Consider the following 15,386-nt stretch of genomic DNA (forward strand, 5'->3'; position numbering starts at 1 on the left):
GAATATATATATATATATATATATATACTGGACTCAATGTTGACTTTGACTATATTCATTGATTCATCTCTAAGGTGGACCTAACCGGCGGCTACTACGATGCCGGCGACAATGTAAAATTCGGCTTCCCCATGGCCTTCACCAGCACAATGTTATCCTGGAGCATCATAGAGTACGGCAAGCGCTTGGGTTCTCAGACTGCGGCCGCTCGCACAGCCGTCCGATGGGCCACCGACTACCTCCTAAAAGCCGCCGGCGGACTACCAGACCGTCTCTACGTGGGAGTCGGCGACCCCAACGCCGACCACAATTGCTGGGAACGGCCGGAGGATATGGACACCCCGCGTACGGTTTACTGGGTCTCACCGTCGGCTCCCGGGTCAGATGTCGCCGGCGAAACAGCGGCGGGGGTAGCGGCGGCTTCGATAGTCTTTGGGTCGGTGGATAGAGCTTATTCGAGCAAGCTGTTGGCGGCGGCTAAGAAGGTGATGGGATTTGCGCAGAAGTATCAGGGAAAGTATAGTGATTCGGTGGGGGCGGTTTGCCCGTTTTACTGCTCCTATTCGGGATATAAGGTGGGAAATAATTTGTTAATGGAGAATTATTAATATTCATAGTTTTTTCTTTTTTTAATGCAAGCAAATGACACTTTTAGTATAGAATTCTTCATGGTCAAAATGTTTTTATGGAAATTTTTATTTCTAAATTTTTCTATTTTCTGTAAAAATCGGGATTTTCTGAATTTCTTCGTATAAGATTTAGGGTCTATTCGGAACGATTGTAGCTATTTGAAGATGAAGTTGTCAGACTGTTACTAATCACATTTAGTGAGATCTGGTGGTAAAATATAGCTTTCAGCTGCAGCTTTTTGAGGAAACTGAAAAAAAATAATTTTGTCAAAACAGAAAAAACTAAAATGCAACCTCAATTTTCTTATAAAATTATCGAGATTTTAAAAAATACTGACAATTTTATGATTCGAAATAAGTTAATTCTAATAAAATTATCCAGACTTGAAAAAATACTGAAAATTATTTCTCAAGCTCAGATAATACACTCCTTCAAACTAACATTTTTTAAATTTCTTATTGATGTCATATATATAGTGTGAAACTTTTTTTTTTTAAATCTCAAAAAATTGTGGTGCAGGATGAGCTGCTGTGGGGAGCATCTTGGCTGCTAAGAGCTACTAATGACACCTCCTATCTCACTTATTTGAATTCGCTCGGTGCCAACGATCAAACAGACATCTTTAGCTGGGATAACAAGTTTGCAGGAGCCAGAGTGCTCCTAGCAAGGGTAATTAATCTAATTAACCAATAAACTTTACAAAAAATCTCATGAATTTAATCTCAACAAACAAATTAAATCAAGCAAACACACAAATAACGACATAAATCGTAATTAACTTAAATCTAATATTTCTGCAGAAATCTTTGGTTGACAAAGACAAGACCTACGATGCTTTCAGAACTCAGGCTGAAGATTTCTTCTGCAAAATCTTACCCAACTCCCCATCTTCATCAACACAGTACACCCCAGGTTTGAAAATTAAGATTCACTAATCATAAATAATAATCATATATTATCTCTAATTAATCTCTTATCTTTGTCGATTTATTAACACAGGAGGCCTTATATACAAGCTGAGCTCCAGCAACCTCCAATATGTTACTTCAATTTCCTTTTTACTATCTACCTATGCCAAGTACATGGCTGCATCAGCCCACAACTTCAACTGTGGAAATCTTCTTGTTACCTCAAACACTCTAAGAAACCTAGCAAAAAAACAGGTTCATAATTAAATTTTAATCGATTTATTACTCATTAAATAAATGCAAATTAATGATCCTAGCTAGTAACTAATATTATCTTTCTGATGAACAGGTGGATTATATATTGGGAGACAATCCTCTTAAACTATCATATATGGTGGGCTACAGTACAAATTATCCGAAAAAAATACACCATAGAGGATCATCATTGCCGTCAAAGGCTAGCCATCCTAGCCATATTGGCTGCCAAGAAGGATTTCAGTACCTCAACACTAATAATCCAAACCCAAATATTTTGACCGGAGCTGTGGTTGGTGGTCCTGATCAGAATGATGGGTACGCAGATGATCGGAATAACTATGCCGAGTCGGAGCCGGCCACATATATAAATGCTCCAATTGTTGGATGCCTTGCTTATCTTGTTGGTAGTTTTGGCAGTGGATAAATAGAATATATAGATATAGATATATAGTTGCAAGGATAGAAAGAAGGCATCTTATATATATGTGCTAGAAATAAGGTTTGTTCTAATTTGATGAAGATTGTTGTATGTTGTAAGCTTTGATTGGCAGAAAAGAACTTAAGATAGTTGACTAGCTTATGATCATAGTTTTAGAATGAATGTTGGTGTGTTGGAAATATAAGTTGCCAGATCCGCGACTTACATCAACTTGTCTTGATTCTATAAGGCAACTCAATAAAAAAAATTATATTTTCATTAACCTGTCGTATATTCATGTTGCATCATTAACTATGTCTATAGATGCATCATCGTACTTAAAGCTATCTTTTTGTTTATGCTTAGCACTAACAAACATTATATTGATTTTTTTTTCTTAAAACATAATGAAAATTGCAAGAGGGTTGTGCTCTTTAACATCAAAAGAGAAGTTTTATACATAACTTTGAAAAGAAGATAAAACCAAACATGTTTGAAGTATTCTTAAACTATTGAGATAAAAATAACTTATATCCTTTTGATCTCCTATCTTACGAGAACCCCACCCAATTTCACTCATAAACTTCTCTCAGAGAAAAAACAGGAAAAAGAAATCTTAGAGGGGAAAATAAATTTCTCTTCATACCCATGCGTTCTTCTGCAATCTCTTATCTAAAAAGCCCTTCAAAGTCTCCCTATTACATTATTTTTATAGCATAAATTCAAAAACCTTTTCAATTTGATCGGAATTCCCCATTATAGAGTTTTCAAATTAAAAAATATACTAACCACGCCCGATATGCGGTGCAATTACGACACCTCCTCTGGTTGGGCAACGTGTTTGCGTCGCATTTTTGTGTGGCTACGCCAGTCCTTCCATCATGCGGCCCACTTCAATGCTTGGGGCGTAACCTTGCTCGAATTCGGTGTGACCACATTACTCAAGTGTCGTGGCCACGCTAGCTCCAGGCTTGGCAACTTTGGTCCAGATTTTTTTTCAAAATTCCTCGTTTTGCTCCAATTTTTGTGCTTGCCCTCTTGTAACTTGCAAAATGTAATTCCAACATTCCAAAAGCATAAAAATCATGTTTTCAAATTGTAAAATTACTTGAATTAAAGCATAAAAAGTATGAAAATTTGATGCACGTCAAAGATCAATAATACAAATTCGTTGAACGCTTGAGGTATAAACTCAGCACTCTCAAGAATAACTGCCACAAGAACTTGAGCCATTAAGGAGATCCACTAAAGAGAAAAGAAGTGTTATTTTGGATGATTTTATAGTATTTCTCCATGAGCATGAGGATAACATAAGATTGATGGAGAATGATCCCATCAATGTCCATCATGTCATGCAAAGTGTAAACTCTTAAAAGTGGATTAATTCCATGAATGAAGAAATCAAGTCCATGCAAGAAAATAAGTTTTGGGATCTTGTTTCATTACCTAAAGATTCGAAAACTATTGTTTGTAAATGAATTTAAATCCGAGAGGAATTTGATGGGTGATGTAGAACAATATAAGACTTGTCTTGTTGCCAAGTACTTTACTCAAATGGAAGGCATTGATTAAAAAGATAATTTCTCTCCTATTTCTATGAAAGGATCACTCACAATAATTATGACACTTGTAGCATATTTTGATCATGAGTTATATCATATGGATGTTAAGATAACATTTTTAAATGGTGAGATTAATGAAATAGTTTATATGATGCAACCTAAAAACTTTAAGTGATTATCTCATTCAGTTGTGATGAATAGTATAGATAATTGTATATAACATAAGTTTAGTGGTAGTAAGTGTATTTCCTTGATTTTGTATGTCGATGATATATTGCTTGCCACTAATGCTATAGATATATTGCTCGAAATTAAGAGATTTTTGCCAAAATATTGGAATGAAAGATCCTAGTGATGCCTCTTTTATGTTGGGGATTAAAATTTATCGAGATAATTCTCGGTGTATTCTTGGGCTATCACAAAAGTACTATATTGAAATTGTGCTTATAAGATTTGGCATGCAAAATTGTAAGTCAATAGACACCCTGTGTAAAGGAGATTAATTCACTTTAATTCAGTGTCCAAAAAATGAGTTTGAGGCTAAGGAAATAGATTTCCCTATGTATCAGTTGTTAGGAGTTTAATGTACGCTCTAGTTTCAGATATAGCATTCACTGTTGAGATTTTGGGTAGATATTTGAGCAACCCTAGAATGGATCATTGGAATTGGAAAAAAACAAAACGAGTTACGTGGTACTTACAAAGAATATTTTTACAAACATGAATGATTAGTATTAAAATGCACCTTAAAAAACCTTACTTTTATCTTATTATTACAAATAATATTTTCCGAACAATTATTTAGCAAACAAAACATATAAATGTAGAACTTGCACAATCAAACATGAACGATTAGTATTTATTCAGTCCAATTGAAGAAGAATTCTTCCTTAGTTATGGATATTTAAAAATTTCCCGTAATTATTTAGTGAAATAACAAAAGTCGCCGTCTGTGGGAATCGAACCCACGACCACATGGTTAAAAGCCATGCGCTCTACCAGCTGAGCTAAGACGGCTTGTCTTTGCTTTGATTTGTCTTTTTAAATTTGAATAAAATAAGTGTATGGCACTTTTAACTTATTATTTCATGCATTTGCAAATCTAAATTTATACTTTTGATATCATGTAATTCAATCTATTTTAAAATAAAATGTTAGTGCTTAATAGAATTAAGAGACTATTTGGTTATGTTAAATAAAAATACATAACAAGTAAAATACATTACATTATAATTGTAATGTATTATGGTTCTAGTAGCTTATTTGATTGTTTTTAAAGTAAATATAAGAAAAGTGTTTTTTCTGTTTGGTTATATGCATGTCAAATAAAATAAAAAAAGTTGTGCATTGAAGATATTCATAGACAAGCAATGTAGTATGTAGGTAAAAGTTGAAGTTTAGGTGTTAGGTATGCATATACATAAGAATTGAGTAGTATGTATGAATATCTTCGTAACAATTGAAGTTCATGGCTTTGGTATGTATATACATAAGAATTGAGTGATACGTATGAATATCTTTGTGATAATTGAAGTTTATGAGTTAGGTATGTATATACACAAGAATTGAGTGGTATGTATGAAATCTTTGTAAAATTGAAGCTTAGGTGCTAGCTATATATATATATATTATATGTAAGTATTAAGTGGTATACTTTTACTTATAAGTAGAAATCAAGTTGGTTGGTTGAAGTAAAGCAATATATGCATCGAGACTTGTTCGAATTAATGGTGATATAGAAGGGGATGTTATTACTAGAATTCACGTTTGTTGATTGAGGTGGAGGAATAAATTGATAGAGTCTTTTGTTCGAAATGATGGTGATATTGATGGGGATATTATTAGATGAATTGCAGTTGGTTGGTTGAATGGGAGGAATGCATCAGTCAAGTCAAAATTTTAAAGTGATGGTGATATAGATAGGGATGTTATTAGTAGAATTCAAGTTGGTCGGTTGAAGTAAAGGAGTGCATCCGGTCTTGTTCAAAGTGATGGTGATATAGATGGGGATGTTTTTAGTAGAATTCAAGGTTGTTTGAAGTGGAGGAGTGCATCGGGTCTATTGTTTTAAAAAAATGACTTCAAAGATGTGTCTTATATATGGCTGACCAAGTTGTGTCGACTTCACCGGATGAAGCGAGATACTTAAAAGAAGTTTTTGGGGTCATTTTTTTCGATTAGAATTAACATCCACGAACCACTAAGCATAATCAACCACCGTACATATTAAAAATTTTTAACTAATTTTTATTTTTCTAATAGTTACACTGACTTGTAAAACTAAAACTATGTTGCATATAGATATTTATAATTTGAGAGCTTGGAAACATAATAGATTATATCCATGATGAAAAGGACTAAGAGATAAATTCTTGAATGACGTTGATGAATTTGTGTAGTGGCATGACAACTGTCCATTCATCGTTCTGAGGGTAAGTTTCATTGTCCTTGTACAAAATACAAAAAATCAAATATTTCTGCTACCCGAAGAAGTTAATTTGGCTCTTTACTGCAAGAGCTTTAAGCCTAATTATTTATATTGGACTACACATGATGAGGAAGAGCTTGAAGTTCAGTTTAAAAAAGGAGGGGACTCAACAAGTTATGCCCCTCACTTGAAGAAATGGTTCATGATGCTCGACGACCTTAATTTGTTGAAAGCTTTCCACACGAATATGAAGCATCAAACAACGAATCACAATAGTTCTATGACTTATTTAACGATGCACAACAACCTCTATGGGATAATTGCACAATACAAACAGAGTTATCAGTGGCGTTGAGAATGTTAACCATGAAATCTGATTTTAACATGCCCAGATAAGTATTCAATCTGGTAACAACGTTATTGAAAGAGATCAACCCGACGAATAATTTACTGCCAAATGACCAGTACATAACTAAGAAGTTGATTTCAAGTTAGGGTTATATTATGAGGAGATTGATTGCTACGTTAATGGGTGCATGATATGTCACAAGGACAATTCAATTGAGATAATCTGGCAATTTTGTGGTAACGATATATTCAAACAATGGAGCGAAAGAGTAAAAACAAAAAAAATAGTTTGTACAGCATCTCTTTTATTTTCTTCTCGTACCCTAGCTTTAGAGATTGATCGTTTTCATGTGTATGGCCCCTCACATGACTTAGCACAGTACTAGATCCATTAATGCTAACTCGATTAGTCTTTCGTCACATGATGAGGCCTTAAGACATTTTGATCATACTTACTAGGATTTTGTAGCTGAAGCACACAATATTAGACTTAGGTTATGTGCATATGGCTTCACCATGTATAGTCACACTACAACCTCTCATGGTGGTCAGTGATCATTATGCCGAACAATTTGCCCCTCGATATTTGCATGATTATGTCTTTCTTATTTCTAACGTTGATCATACCATATCCACATGGCCCAATAGGCAAAATTGACGTATACTTATAGTATTTTATTAAAGAACTTCAAATGTTATGGGAGATGGTGTGCTTACTTATAACATCACTACGAAACAGGATTTTCAACTCAGAATAGCTCTTATGTGTTAGTGATTTCAAGACCTATGAGATGCTAGCTAGTTGACTCACAGTCTGGAAATTGGGTTGCTCATACTACATGGATATATCAAAGACATTTACTCTAAAACATAATAGGAAAAATATCTAGTTCGGCTGTCACTGAATATTTTTTCATTGTGATCATCCATTTAGAAGAAACAGAGATGCATTCTTAAAAAATGGGGTTGAGAGATCAGTTCATTACCAATATTACCAGACTCAAAATATTGCAGATGATCAATGAAGCACCGAAGATTATTGAGAAATCAGAGCTAGCTTCAACCCGTCTTCTGATTTCAGTGTCAAGCACAGCTGGACTAAGCACAATATATTCTGGGATCTTTCATACTAGAAGACCAATCTGATTAGACGAAATCTTCATGTTATGCACATCTAGAGTGGTCAATCTGTGAAGCATATCTGTTGCATAAGATGACAAATCAATCTGCAAATATCCATGCTGCAGATTTTTAAATAAAATCAAAAAAATGGTTAAGAATAAAGCATATCTAGAGGGATCGATCTGTGAAGCATATCTGTTGCAGAAGATGATAAATTTTTGCTCCTATTATTTTGAGCAAGGCCATCAAAGAGTTCATATTGTAGGTGACATGTTTTCACAACTAGAGTTATCCATATATCAAATATCAGGCGATCCATCAGAGAGGCATGGTACACGGTATCTAAGGAATAAAGAAATTCAGCCAGCTACATTGTACTTCCTGATGAACTGTGAATAGGTCTAGTCATTTATGCAGTTAGTTTCACGGTCCCCAAACTCAATATATATTATCACATTATTGAGAATACTATTTATATACTCACTAGTTCAAAAATACAAATAACAATATTTTGAGCAAGTTATTTATTGACAGCTCGGATATGAAAGATGAGTCTCTGATAAGCAAGAAGGTAAAAGCAGAATTTTCAACATACTTCAAATTATACGTACGTAGAATTAATTCTTCTAATTATATATATGTAATATAATCGTCGTATTTAAAGATGGAAACTCTCAATTTGCTCTAAGTTCACAACACAACCAACAAAATAACGGATCAAAGATTACAAGACCTTGTTTAGGGGACTATCACAGCGTTACTACATGACAGATATTTAATGTAAATGGTTATAGATTTCATACAAAATCCTGGTGTAACAGGAAGAAGGCATGCAACTGTGGTGTCACTATTATAGGAAACACACACACAGATAACGAGATTAGTTATTATAGTGTACTTATTGAAGTCATTCATTTGCATTATCCGCACAATGCCAACTACAATGTGTACTAATTCAACTATCAGTGGTTTAATCATGTTCTGAATTGAGGAACCCGAACACTCACGCCTTATGATATCATTGAAGTCAAATTGAGCAGACAATGTAGGAAGTTTGATCCATTTTTTTTCACGTCAAGCTATATAGGTTTATTACCTTAAATGGTAAGATAGACTAAGGGATAAAATTGATTGGGTTGTGGTTATGAAGAATAAACTAAGAAAAACTATTAAGTTGCATAGTACTATAGAACCAATTGACCAAGAGGAAGGTATGTTAGATTTTTATATTCAGGGCGGTATAAAAGATGAAATGTTTGTGTTAGAGGATATTACAGAAATTTTTGAAGAGAATGCTAATGACATGGATGAAGATGTTGATGAGAGTGAAAAAGAAATTTTAGGTTCATCTTCGATGACGAGTTCCTTTGATGAAACTTAATAACATAGGTATAAAATTTAAGATTAGTGGTTACTACGGCTACTTTTTGTCTTTTACTTTTGTTATGTTGAGACATAGCTCTTTACTCTCGTTTTTCCCGTTTTTAAACATATATGCTACTTGTGTCTTACCTTTTCTGCATCATTTCTTTTTGCTTATATTTATTTTCTCTGTCAATACTAATCTTATTAATGTTATTCCTTTGTTTGCAGATGGTCACAGGCAGTGTAGGTGGTGAGCCACCTCAGCGACGTCGTGTTCTGCAGACACTAGAGGCCACATATCGTAGCAGAAAGGGGTCGTCTACTTCTACCACTTATTCCACTACTGCTCCCCCACCTGTCGCTGCCCCTTCTCCTGTGGCTCCTACTCACGCACCTGCTACTACCACTCCTTGTGAAAACTGCTCCTGCACCTGTTATTATCACCCCTCCTGTGATACCTGCTCTCGCACCACCTATTGCCTGTCTCCTGACGCCTGCTGCTTTCACACCTACTCCTCCATCTATTGCAACTACTACTGTTGCTGCCCCACCACTTCCAACCCCACCTGCTCTGACACCACTTGATCCTGGCTCGTCAAATCCTGCCCCACCACCCCCGCCCCCCTCCTCGAGGGTATATTTACTGTCAGAGGGAAACTCGTAAGTTATTTTTAACATTGTATTATGTTTATTCTTCATGTTATATGTTTTTTTTGCAATTAATTTGTTTTTTAAGAAGATACATTCCTCACAATATGTTTGTCACCTGCATCAAAGTGATTATTAGGAGCATGTAGGATCAACCATATCTCTCATGGATGTAGATCCCTGCAACCACTTATAACATGTGGTTCAAGAAGTTTGAGATACGATCATTTAATTTGAACCAAATTTGTAAGTTTAAATTAGGTTTTTATATTAACACATGGATTATTTTTACGTTGCAGAGTTCCTTCACTTGGCTCTTAGAGCACCACCATTAGAACCGCTGAATCTTTGATATTCGGGGCAGGCATCGTCTGGGAAACATGTTTATGACGGCCCACTGGAGAGGCGAGCAGCCTGTCTAGATCGATAAGTTTCTCTAGGGTCAGTTGACTGCAGCCTGAGCTTCTTCTGATTATGAGAGGAAGAGGTAGAAGAACCGGATGAATCGGGCGACGGAGGAGGCCAGGAGAGCTGTGTTTCATATTAGTGAATCAGTCCCCCATACAGAGTACTACACAAGGTTAGTAAGATTTTTTTAAATATTTAAAAATTAATTCAATATATAAAGTAATTTTGTAGCACTAACTAATTTTGTACCTACACAAGCCAAGGAGTTGAGCCATGCTCCCTCCATTGCTGAGCTGCATGTTCGAACTCTTGGGTGCCTGGGGTCTGTTAAGTGGGTTTCAGAGCATTCTCTACGGGTTGCTGTAAGTTAAAAATCATAAATTAAAATTTTATTCTTGACTCAAACTATTGAAAATGTTAATTAAACACTGGTTTAATTATGTAGGAAGAGTTCAAGTAGCTCTGGAAGAGGTACTTGGTCACTCAGACCCACATTTATGCCAACAACAGTGGTAGCTAGTCTACCACAACACAGTCCAAGTACAAGTTGTAGACCCAGACGGTAGGGAAGAAGAAGAGGAGGGTTTATGTCCTTGGAGCGAATGACATAGCCTTCAAGTTTGAGCTCTCTCGTAGCCTCGTACTGAGTTCCCCAAGCTCCTCACAACTAGACCAGGAGGCTTTAGCTAGGCAAGTAGCTGTGATGAATGAAGAGATCCGTCAGTTACGCAAGCAGATGCTCAAAAACCAAAGTAGGGTCCAGAACTCTATAGCACGCATTGCAGAGATTATAACAGATCATTGAGGCTAGCGGCCAATGACATCTGTAGAAGAGGAAGAGAAGAAGGATGAGTAGGGAGATGATGAGTAATTTATTTTTTATGTTTTCTTTTATTTATAAGCATTATTTTGAACATTTGTTATGGAATTTTTTTATAAACTTTACTATTCTTATTTGGGATAGTTTGTGACAGTATCTTCATTTTATTAATGATATTGTTTAGAGATTTGATATTTGGTATGACTGAAAATATTGTGGTATATGATGTGGATTAAATTTTGTGTACATGTTGTGGAAATATAATTGATCTTTTGAATTTTTTTTCTGTGTTGTAGGTTTACATCGGATTTGTATTCGTTTAGTGTCATCAAATCAGACACTAAATCATCAATAATATTCTGTCATTTATCGATATTCTCCGCCGAAAATTCGACGGTAATCCGACGATATACTTTATTGTCAAATACTTTCAGATGTAAATGTCGGCGCATATGTAGATTAAACAATCATGACGCTAATACGAAGCAACAACCAAGAATTTTTTTGCGTCATGCGTCAGAATATTTTGACGCAAAATTGATGGAATTAACATTACCGACCTCTGTTTTACCAGTGGAAAATAGCAAACGTAAATTGGACGCAAATCCGCCGATAACCCTTAAATATCGTCGGATTTGCCTTCGATCTGCATTCGATTTGACCGACGCAAATTTGCTTAAATCCTGTAGTTGTTTATAAATCTCATTATTTCTTATGTAACTGAAAACTGATAAATATTAAGAAGCCTGAAATGTCTTCGATGTTGTGATAGCTTTCAGTGAAAAATGAGTTTGTGTCTGCAATTAAGTGATCATATTTTTCAATACATAGAAGAAAAATTCATTGCTGAGTGTACATTGAAAGTTCCAATCAAATTGCTAGATAGCTCCAATTAATCATGACAATGCTTCTATAATAAACACATTTTCTTTTATTACTTCTTAATGTCTTGGAGCATTTACATGTAGGGACTTAAGATAAGAGTGTGCAAAATAACTTTTTTTGACAGTCCTACTCATAACAGGCAATTTCATAGCAAACAAACTAAACGATAAACAATTTATATGTATAATTACTACTACGTAACTAATTCACAAGCCGTACTCTCAGCTCTCATCTGTCAAGCCAAGAACATCATTCATACATACCTCAAGAGGAAACTAGGAAGCCAACGACCTCAAATACCAGTTAATTCTTGTGTATTTTAGATTTGATATGAAAGATTCGGATGGTATAAACGTTAAAAGCAGAGTTTGGGTGTGAGATATGTAAATACATAAGAATTGGATGGTTATGTATGTGAATTTTCCTTTTATGGATGCAAAGTACTCACAAAGCAATGACAAACAATGATATTTTAAAGTATTCGTTGGCTTGGTATTCTTTCTGCTTGCCTAAATTCTGATTTGATGTTTTCAATATGCAGTTAAGTAATGTGCCATCAAAAGATTTTTATATAAGAGCTGATGAATTCCAACATATGGTGAATCCTTCCTTCAGTGGTGTTGTTATAGCTGGTTGAAAATTAGGAAACAATTTAGACATTTAATCAAAAGAAAGGTAGGAATTAGAAACCTGAAAAACCATCGATGGCTCAACTTCATCTACATGACCATCCTTATAATCAAAGTAATTCTTCCAAGTCAATTAGCAAGTGAAGCAATAATACCAAGAAAGCAGGAGACCATCCAAATTTAGATGCATTCAAAATACTAAAAAAAAATTCATAGATAACTGAAGTATGCTGACCACTCAAAATTTCAGAACACACTAAAATATGAATCTGAATTCACTAATTATTCATGCATTCGAATAAAAATTCTATGTAATATCAATCCAATGAAATTAAGTCGTCGTTCATCCCCACAGAACGAAGTCACTTCCTTAGCTCACTTCTCATCCACCTAGCGTTGGACTCCATTGGTTTCGAGAGAAGCGCATGAATCATTTTTGTGTTCTTCGATAACTTATCAAAAACAAAGTTAAATTTTTTCTCTAGGAATCCTAAAATATTAGACAACTCTGTCATTAACTCAGTGAATATTTTTCTCTCTTATGAGGCACTTGTTGTGCTTTTTATAGCAATGGTAACTTACCGATATTGTTAGTCATCATAGCAAAGTACTCATGAATACTTCAGTCATTAACAAAATTTCTATGTTTTTTTTAGCCACACCCTTTCGAGAAAGATAACATATCTCGCTTCATCGTTATTTTGCTACCTTCTACCATTTCCACTTCAGGCAACTGCATAGAAAGTGATGCATCTCCTCCAATCCCTCCAAAAGCTTCATTCAGCTCATCTTCCAAATCTATTTGTTGGGTGTCAAGAAGAGTTTGATAGCCCAATCTCCGACAACATGACCTTCACAACATATTTTCTCCAACTCCATATAATTTGCAATTGGGACATTGAGAAGTATTGCATCTCTAGGAAAAAGTTTGTGACACAATAAACATAAATGATTGAATTTATTTTATTTTTTTTATTTTTTAAAAAAAATTAAGTAAAAGTAATGCCTGAATATGAGATATGTCTTCCTCATGACCCATTTATATAATTTTTTTTTTCATCCCAATACATGCTAATTTTTATTTAGTTCTTGAATACAACTACATAAAGTTCTTTGATGTCGAATTTATTTCTTACATTACTCCCTTGCAACTTCAATTCCAGATTTCTCTTTTAGCTTTTGAGCAACTCCTTGGTAAATAAACTCCTTAAACCCTTGGGCAATTCGCATATTTGAATCAATATACACCGTCATAATTTGTAACAAACTAGTGACACACAACCTTTAAGTTCCAAATAAAGTTTTTTTCTTTTCTTATTCCTTGAAGCAACTGAAGTACTTGTTGACAATTGTGTAACCATAATTCATGTCAATAATAAACACCAAGCTAAAGTTATATAACCAAAAAATGTAAAAAAATATTTATAGTGCCACAACAAATTTAAGATATAATGTTTAGTGGGAAAAAAAAAAGAAATTTACATACAAAGAAAACATATAAAAAACATAAGAGAAAATTGATACTATCACACTCAAAAGTGAACTAATATATTTCAAAAAAATAAAATTTAAATTACATTTCAGCTAATAGCCAATAGTATTCATGTGATTCCACATTGGAGCATATATTTGATTTCTTTTTTCCAACTACTCTTAAGATTCATCTAAAATGAATTCACATCTTCTTCTAACACGGCTTCGTCTGACCCATTCATCTTTTGAGATAATAAGGTTATCCTCACATTCAGTAAGTATTCAATTATTTAATAGGCAACAAAGCACTTATCTAAACCTTTTCATGAAAGCCAACTCAGGACTCCGGTCACTTTGTTGGCTCCAAATGGCTTATCTACGGAGCACCAAAGTGGGTCCAACGCATTTTTATTGTCCCCCTCTATCACAACTCCTTGCATTTCAAGCATCCACGGTTGATCCACTTTGGGATGTCGATAGGTGTAAGGAGAAAGTGAGGGTGGGTGTAGCTTTATTTATAGACTTCATGGAAGGCTTAGTGGATTGGCCCCACATTACCTAGCAATGTTTGTGCATTTTAAGGTTCTCCTTATGAAACAATGTTAGCTTATCTTTGTAATGGAAAGTACGGCTTGCATTTTAGAAATGCGAACTAGTTCTTCAATGAACCAAATGCATGCTCCACAATTGTGCGTAGCGAAGGGTGTTGAAGATTGAATAACTCTTAATAGTTTGTTAGTTTAATGTCATTAAACTCCTTTATGTGATTTCTTGTTACATGATATGAATAGATGAAACCTTTTTTGGTTGAGTAATCACAATCAACTAAGTAGTATTTACCAGCAATAATTAATAGTCCTTATTTATTAATAATATAACTATTTCTAAACTTTTATATGTTTAATTAGTATACATTCTAGAAGACATAAATCATCTAGTCGTTTTGATGCATTTATAAGAACCATTGTATCATGGGCTGAACCTTCCCAACTTGCTAGAACACAAGTAAATCTCAAGTCAAAGTCCAATTTTGCTAGCACATTTTGACTTAAATATAGGTTTCTTCTTCTAAAGAATATTTCGTACTTCTTAGGTACTTTCGCCTTAACGTGCTTACTATCTATATCTCCAACACAATCCTATTCACATAATTATTTTAGAAGAAGCATTATAAATAAAATGTAACTTGAAATGTTATGTGTGAATGTACCTTAAAATATGACATAATCTTGTTTTTTATATGGAGTTTGGAGTAGTGGAGGCTTAATCATTTCATGTCTCAGCTCTCTAATAACATATAATATATTTTTAAAGTACCCATTAATAGTTTTTCTTGATCCTTGAAAGTTGAATCGTATGACAAGATTACAAATATTGCCGCCAAATATATGTAGAAACATAACAACCTGTTCCTCTATGCACACATAGCTTGTATCGACAAGCAAATCTTTTTGTTCGCACTAAGTTATATAAGTTGAAAAAAA

The 15,386-nt window shown here is 34.4% G+C and overlaps 1 protein-coding gene and 1 non-coding gene across 2 annotated transcripts in view; one reads left to right on the forward strand and one right to left on the reverse strand.

Moving 5' to 3' along the window:
* The window catches only part of LOC110029881 (endoglucanase 3-like), a 4,149-nt gene extending 1,686 nt beyond the window's left edge, over nucleotides 1–2,463 (forward strand). The window contains exons 2-6 of the mRNA XM_020732367.1: nucleotides 75–575; nucleotides 1,150–1,299; nucleotides 1,431–1,542; nucleotides 1,630–1,793; nucleotides 1,888–2,463. Of these exons, the coding sequence (XP_020588026.1) occupies nucleotides 75–575; nucleotides 1,150–1,299; nucleotides 1,431–1,542; nucleotides 1,630–1,793; nucleotides 1,888–2,220 (1,260 nt within the window). The 3' untranslated portion in view covers nucleotides 2,221–2,463. The remainder of the gene's footprint in view (nucleotides 1–74; nucleotides 576–1,149; nucleotides 1,300–1,430; nucleotides 1,543–1,629; nucleotides 1,794–1,887) is intronic.
* Nucleotides 2,464–4,720: 2,257 nt separating this feature from the next.
* TRNAK-UUU lies at nucleotides 4,721–4,793 on the reverse strand. The gene has a single exon. It is a non-coding gene; the product is annotated as a tRNA-Lys (tRNA).
* Between the last annotated feature and the right edge of the window lie 10,593 nt (nucleotides 4,794–15,386).

Source organism: Phalaenopsis equestris, unplaced genomic scaffold (genome assembly GCF_001263595.1).
Source record: "Phalaenopsis equestris unplaced genomic scaffold, ASM126359v1 Scaffold000609, whole genome shotgun sequence".
In the NCBI taxonomy this organism is placed as follows: Eukaryota; Viridiplantae; Streptophyta; class Magnoliopsida; order Asparagales; family Orchidaceae; genus Phalaenopsis; species Phalaenopsis equestris.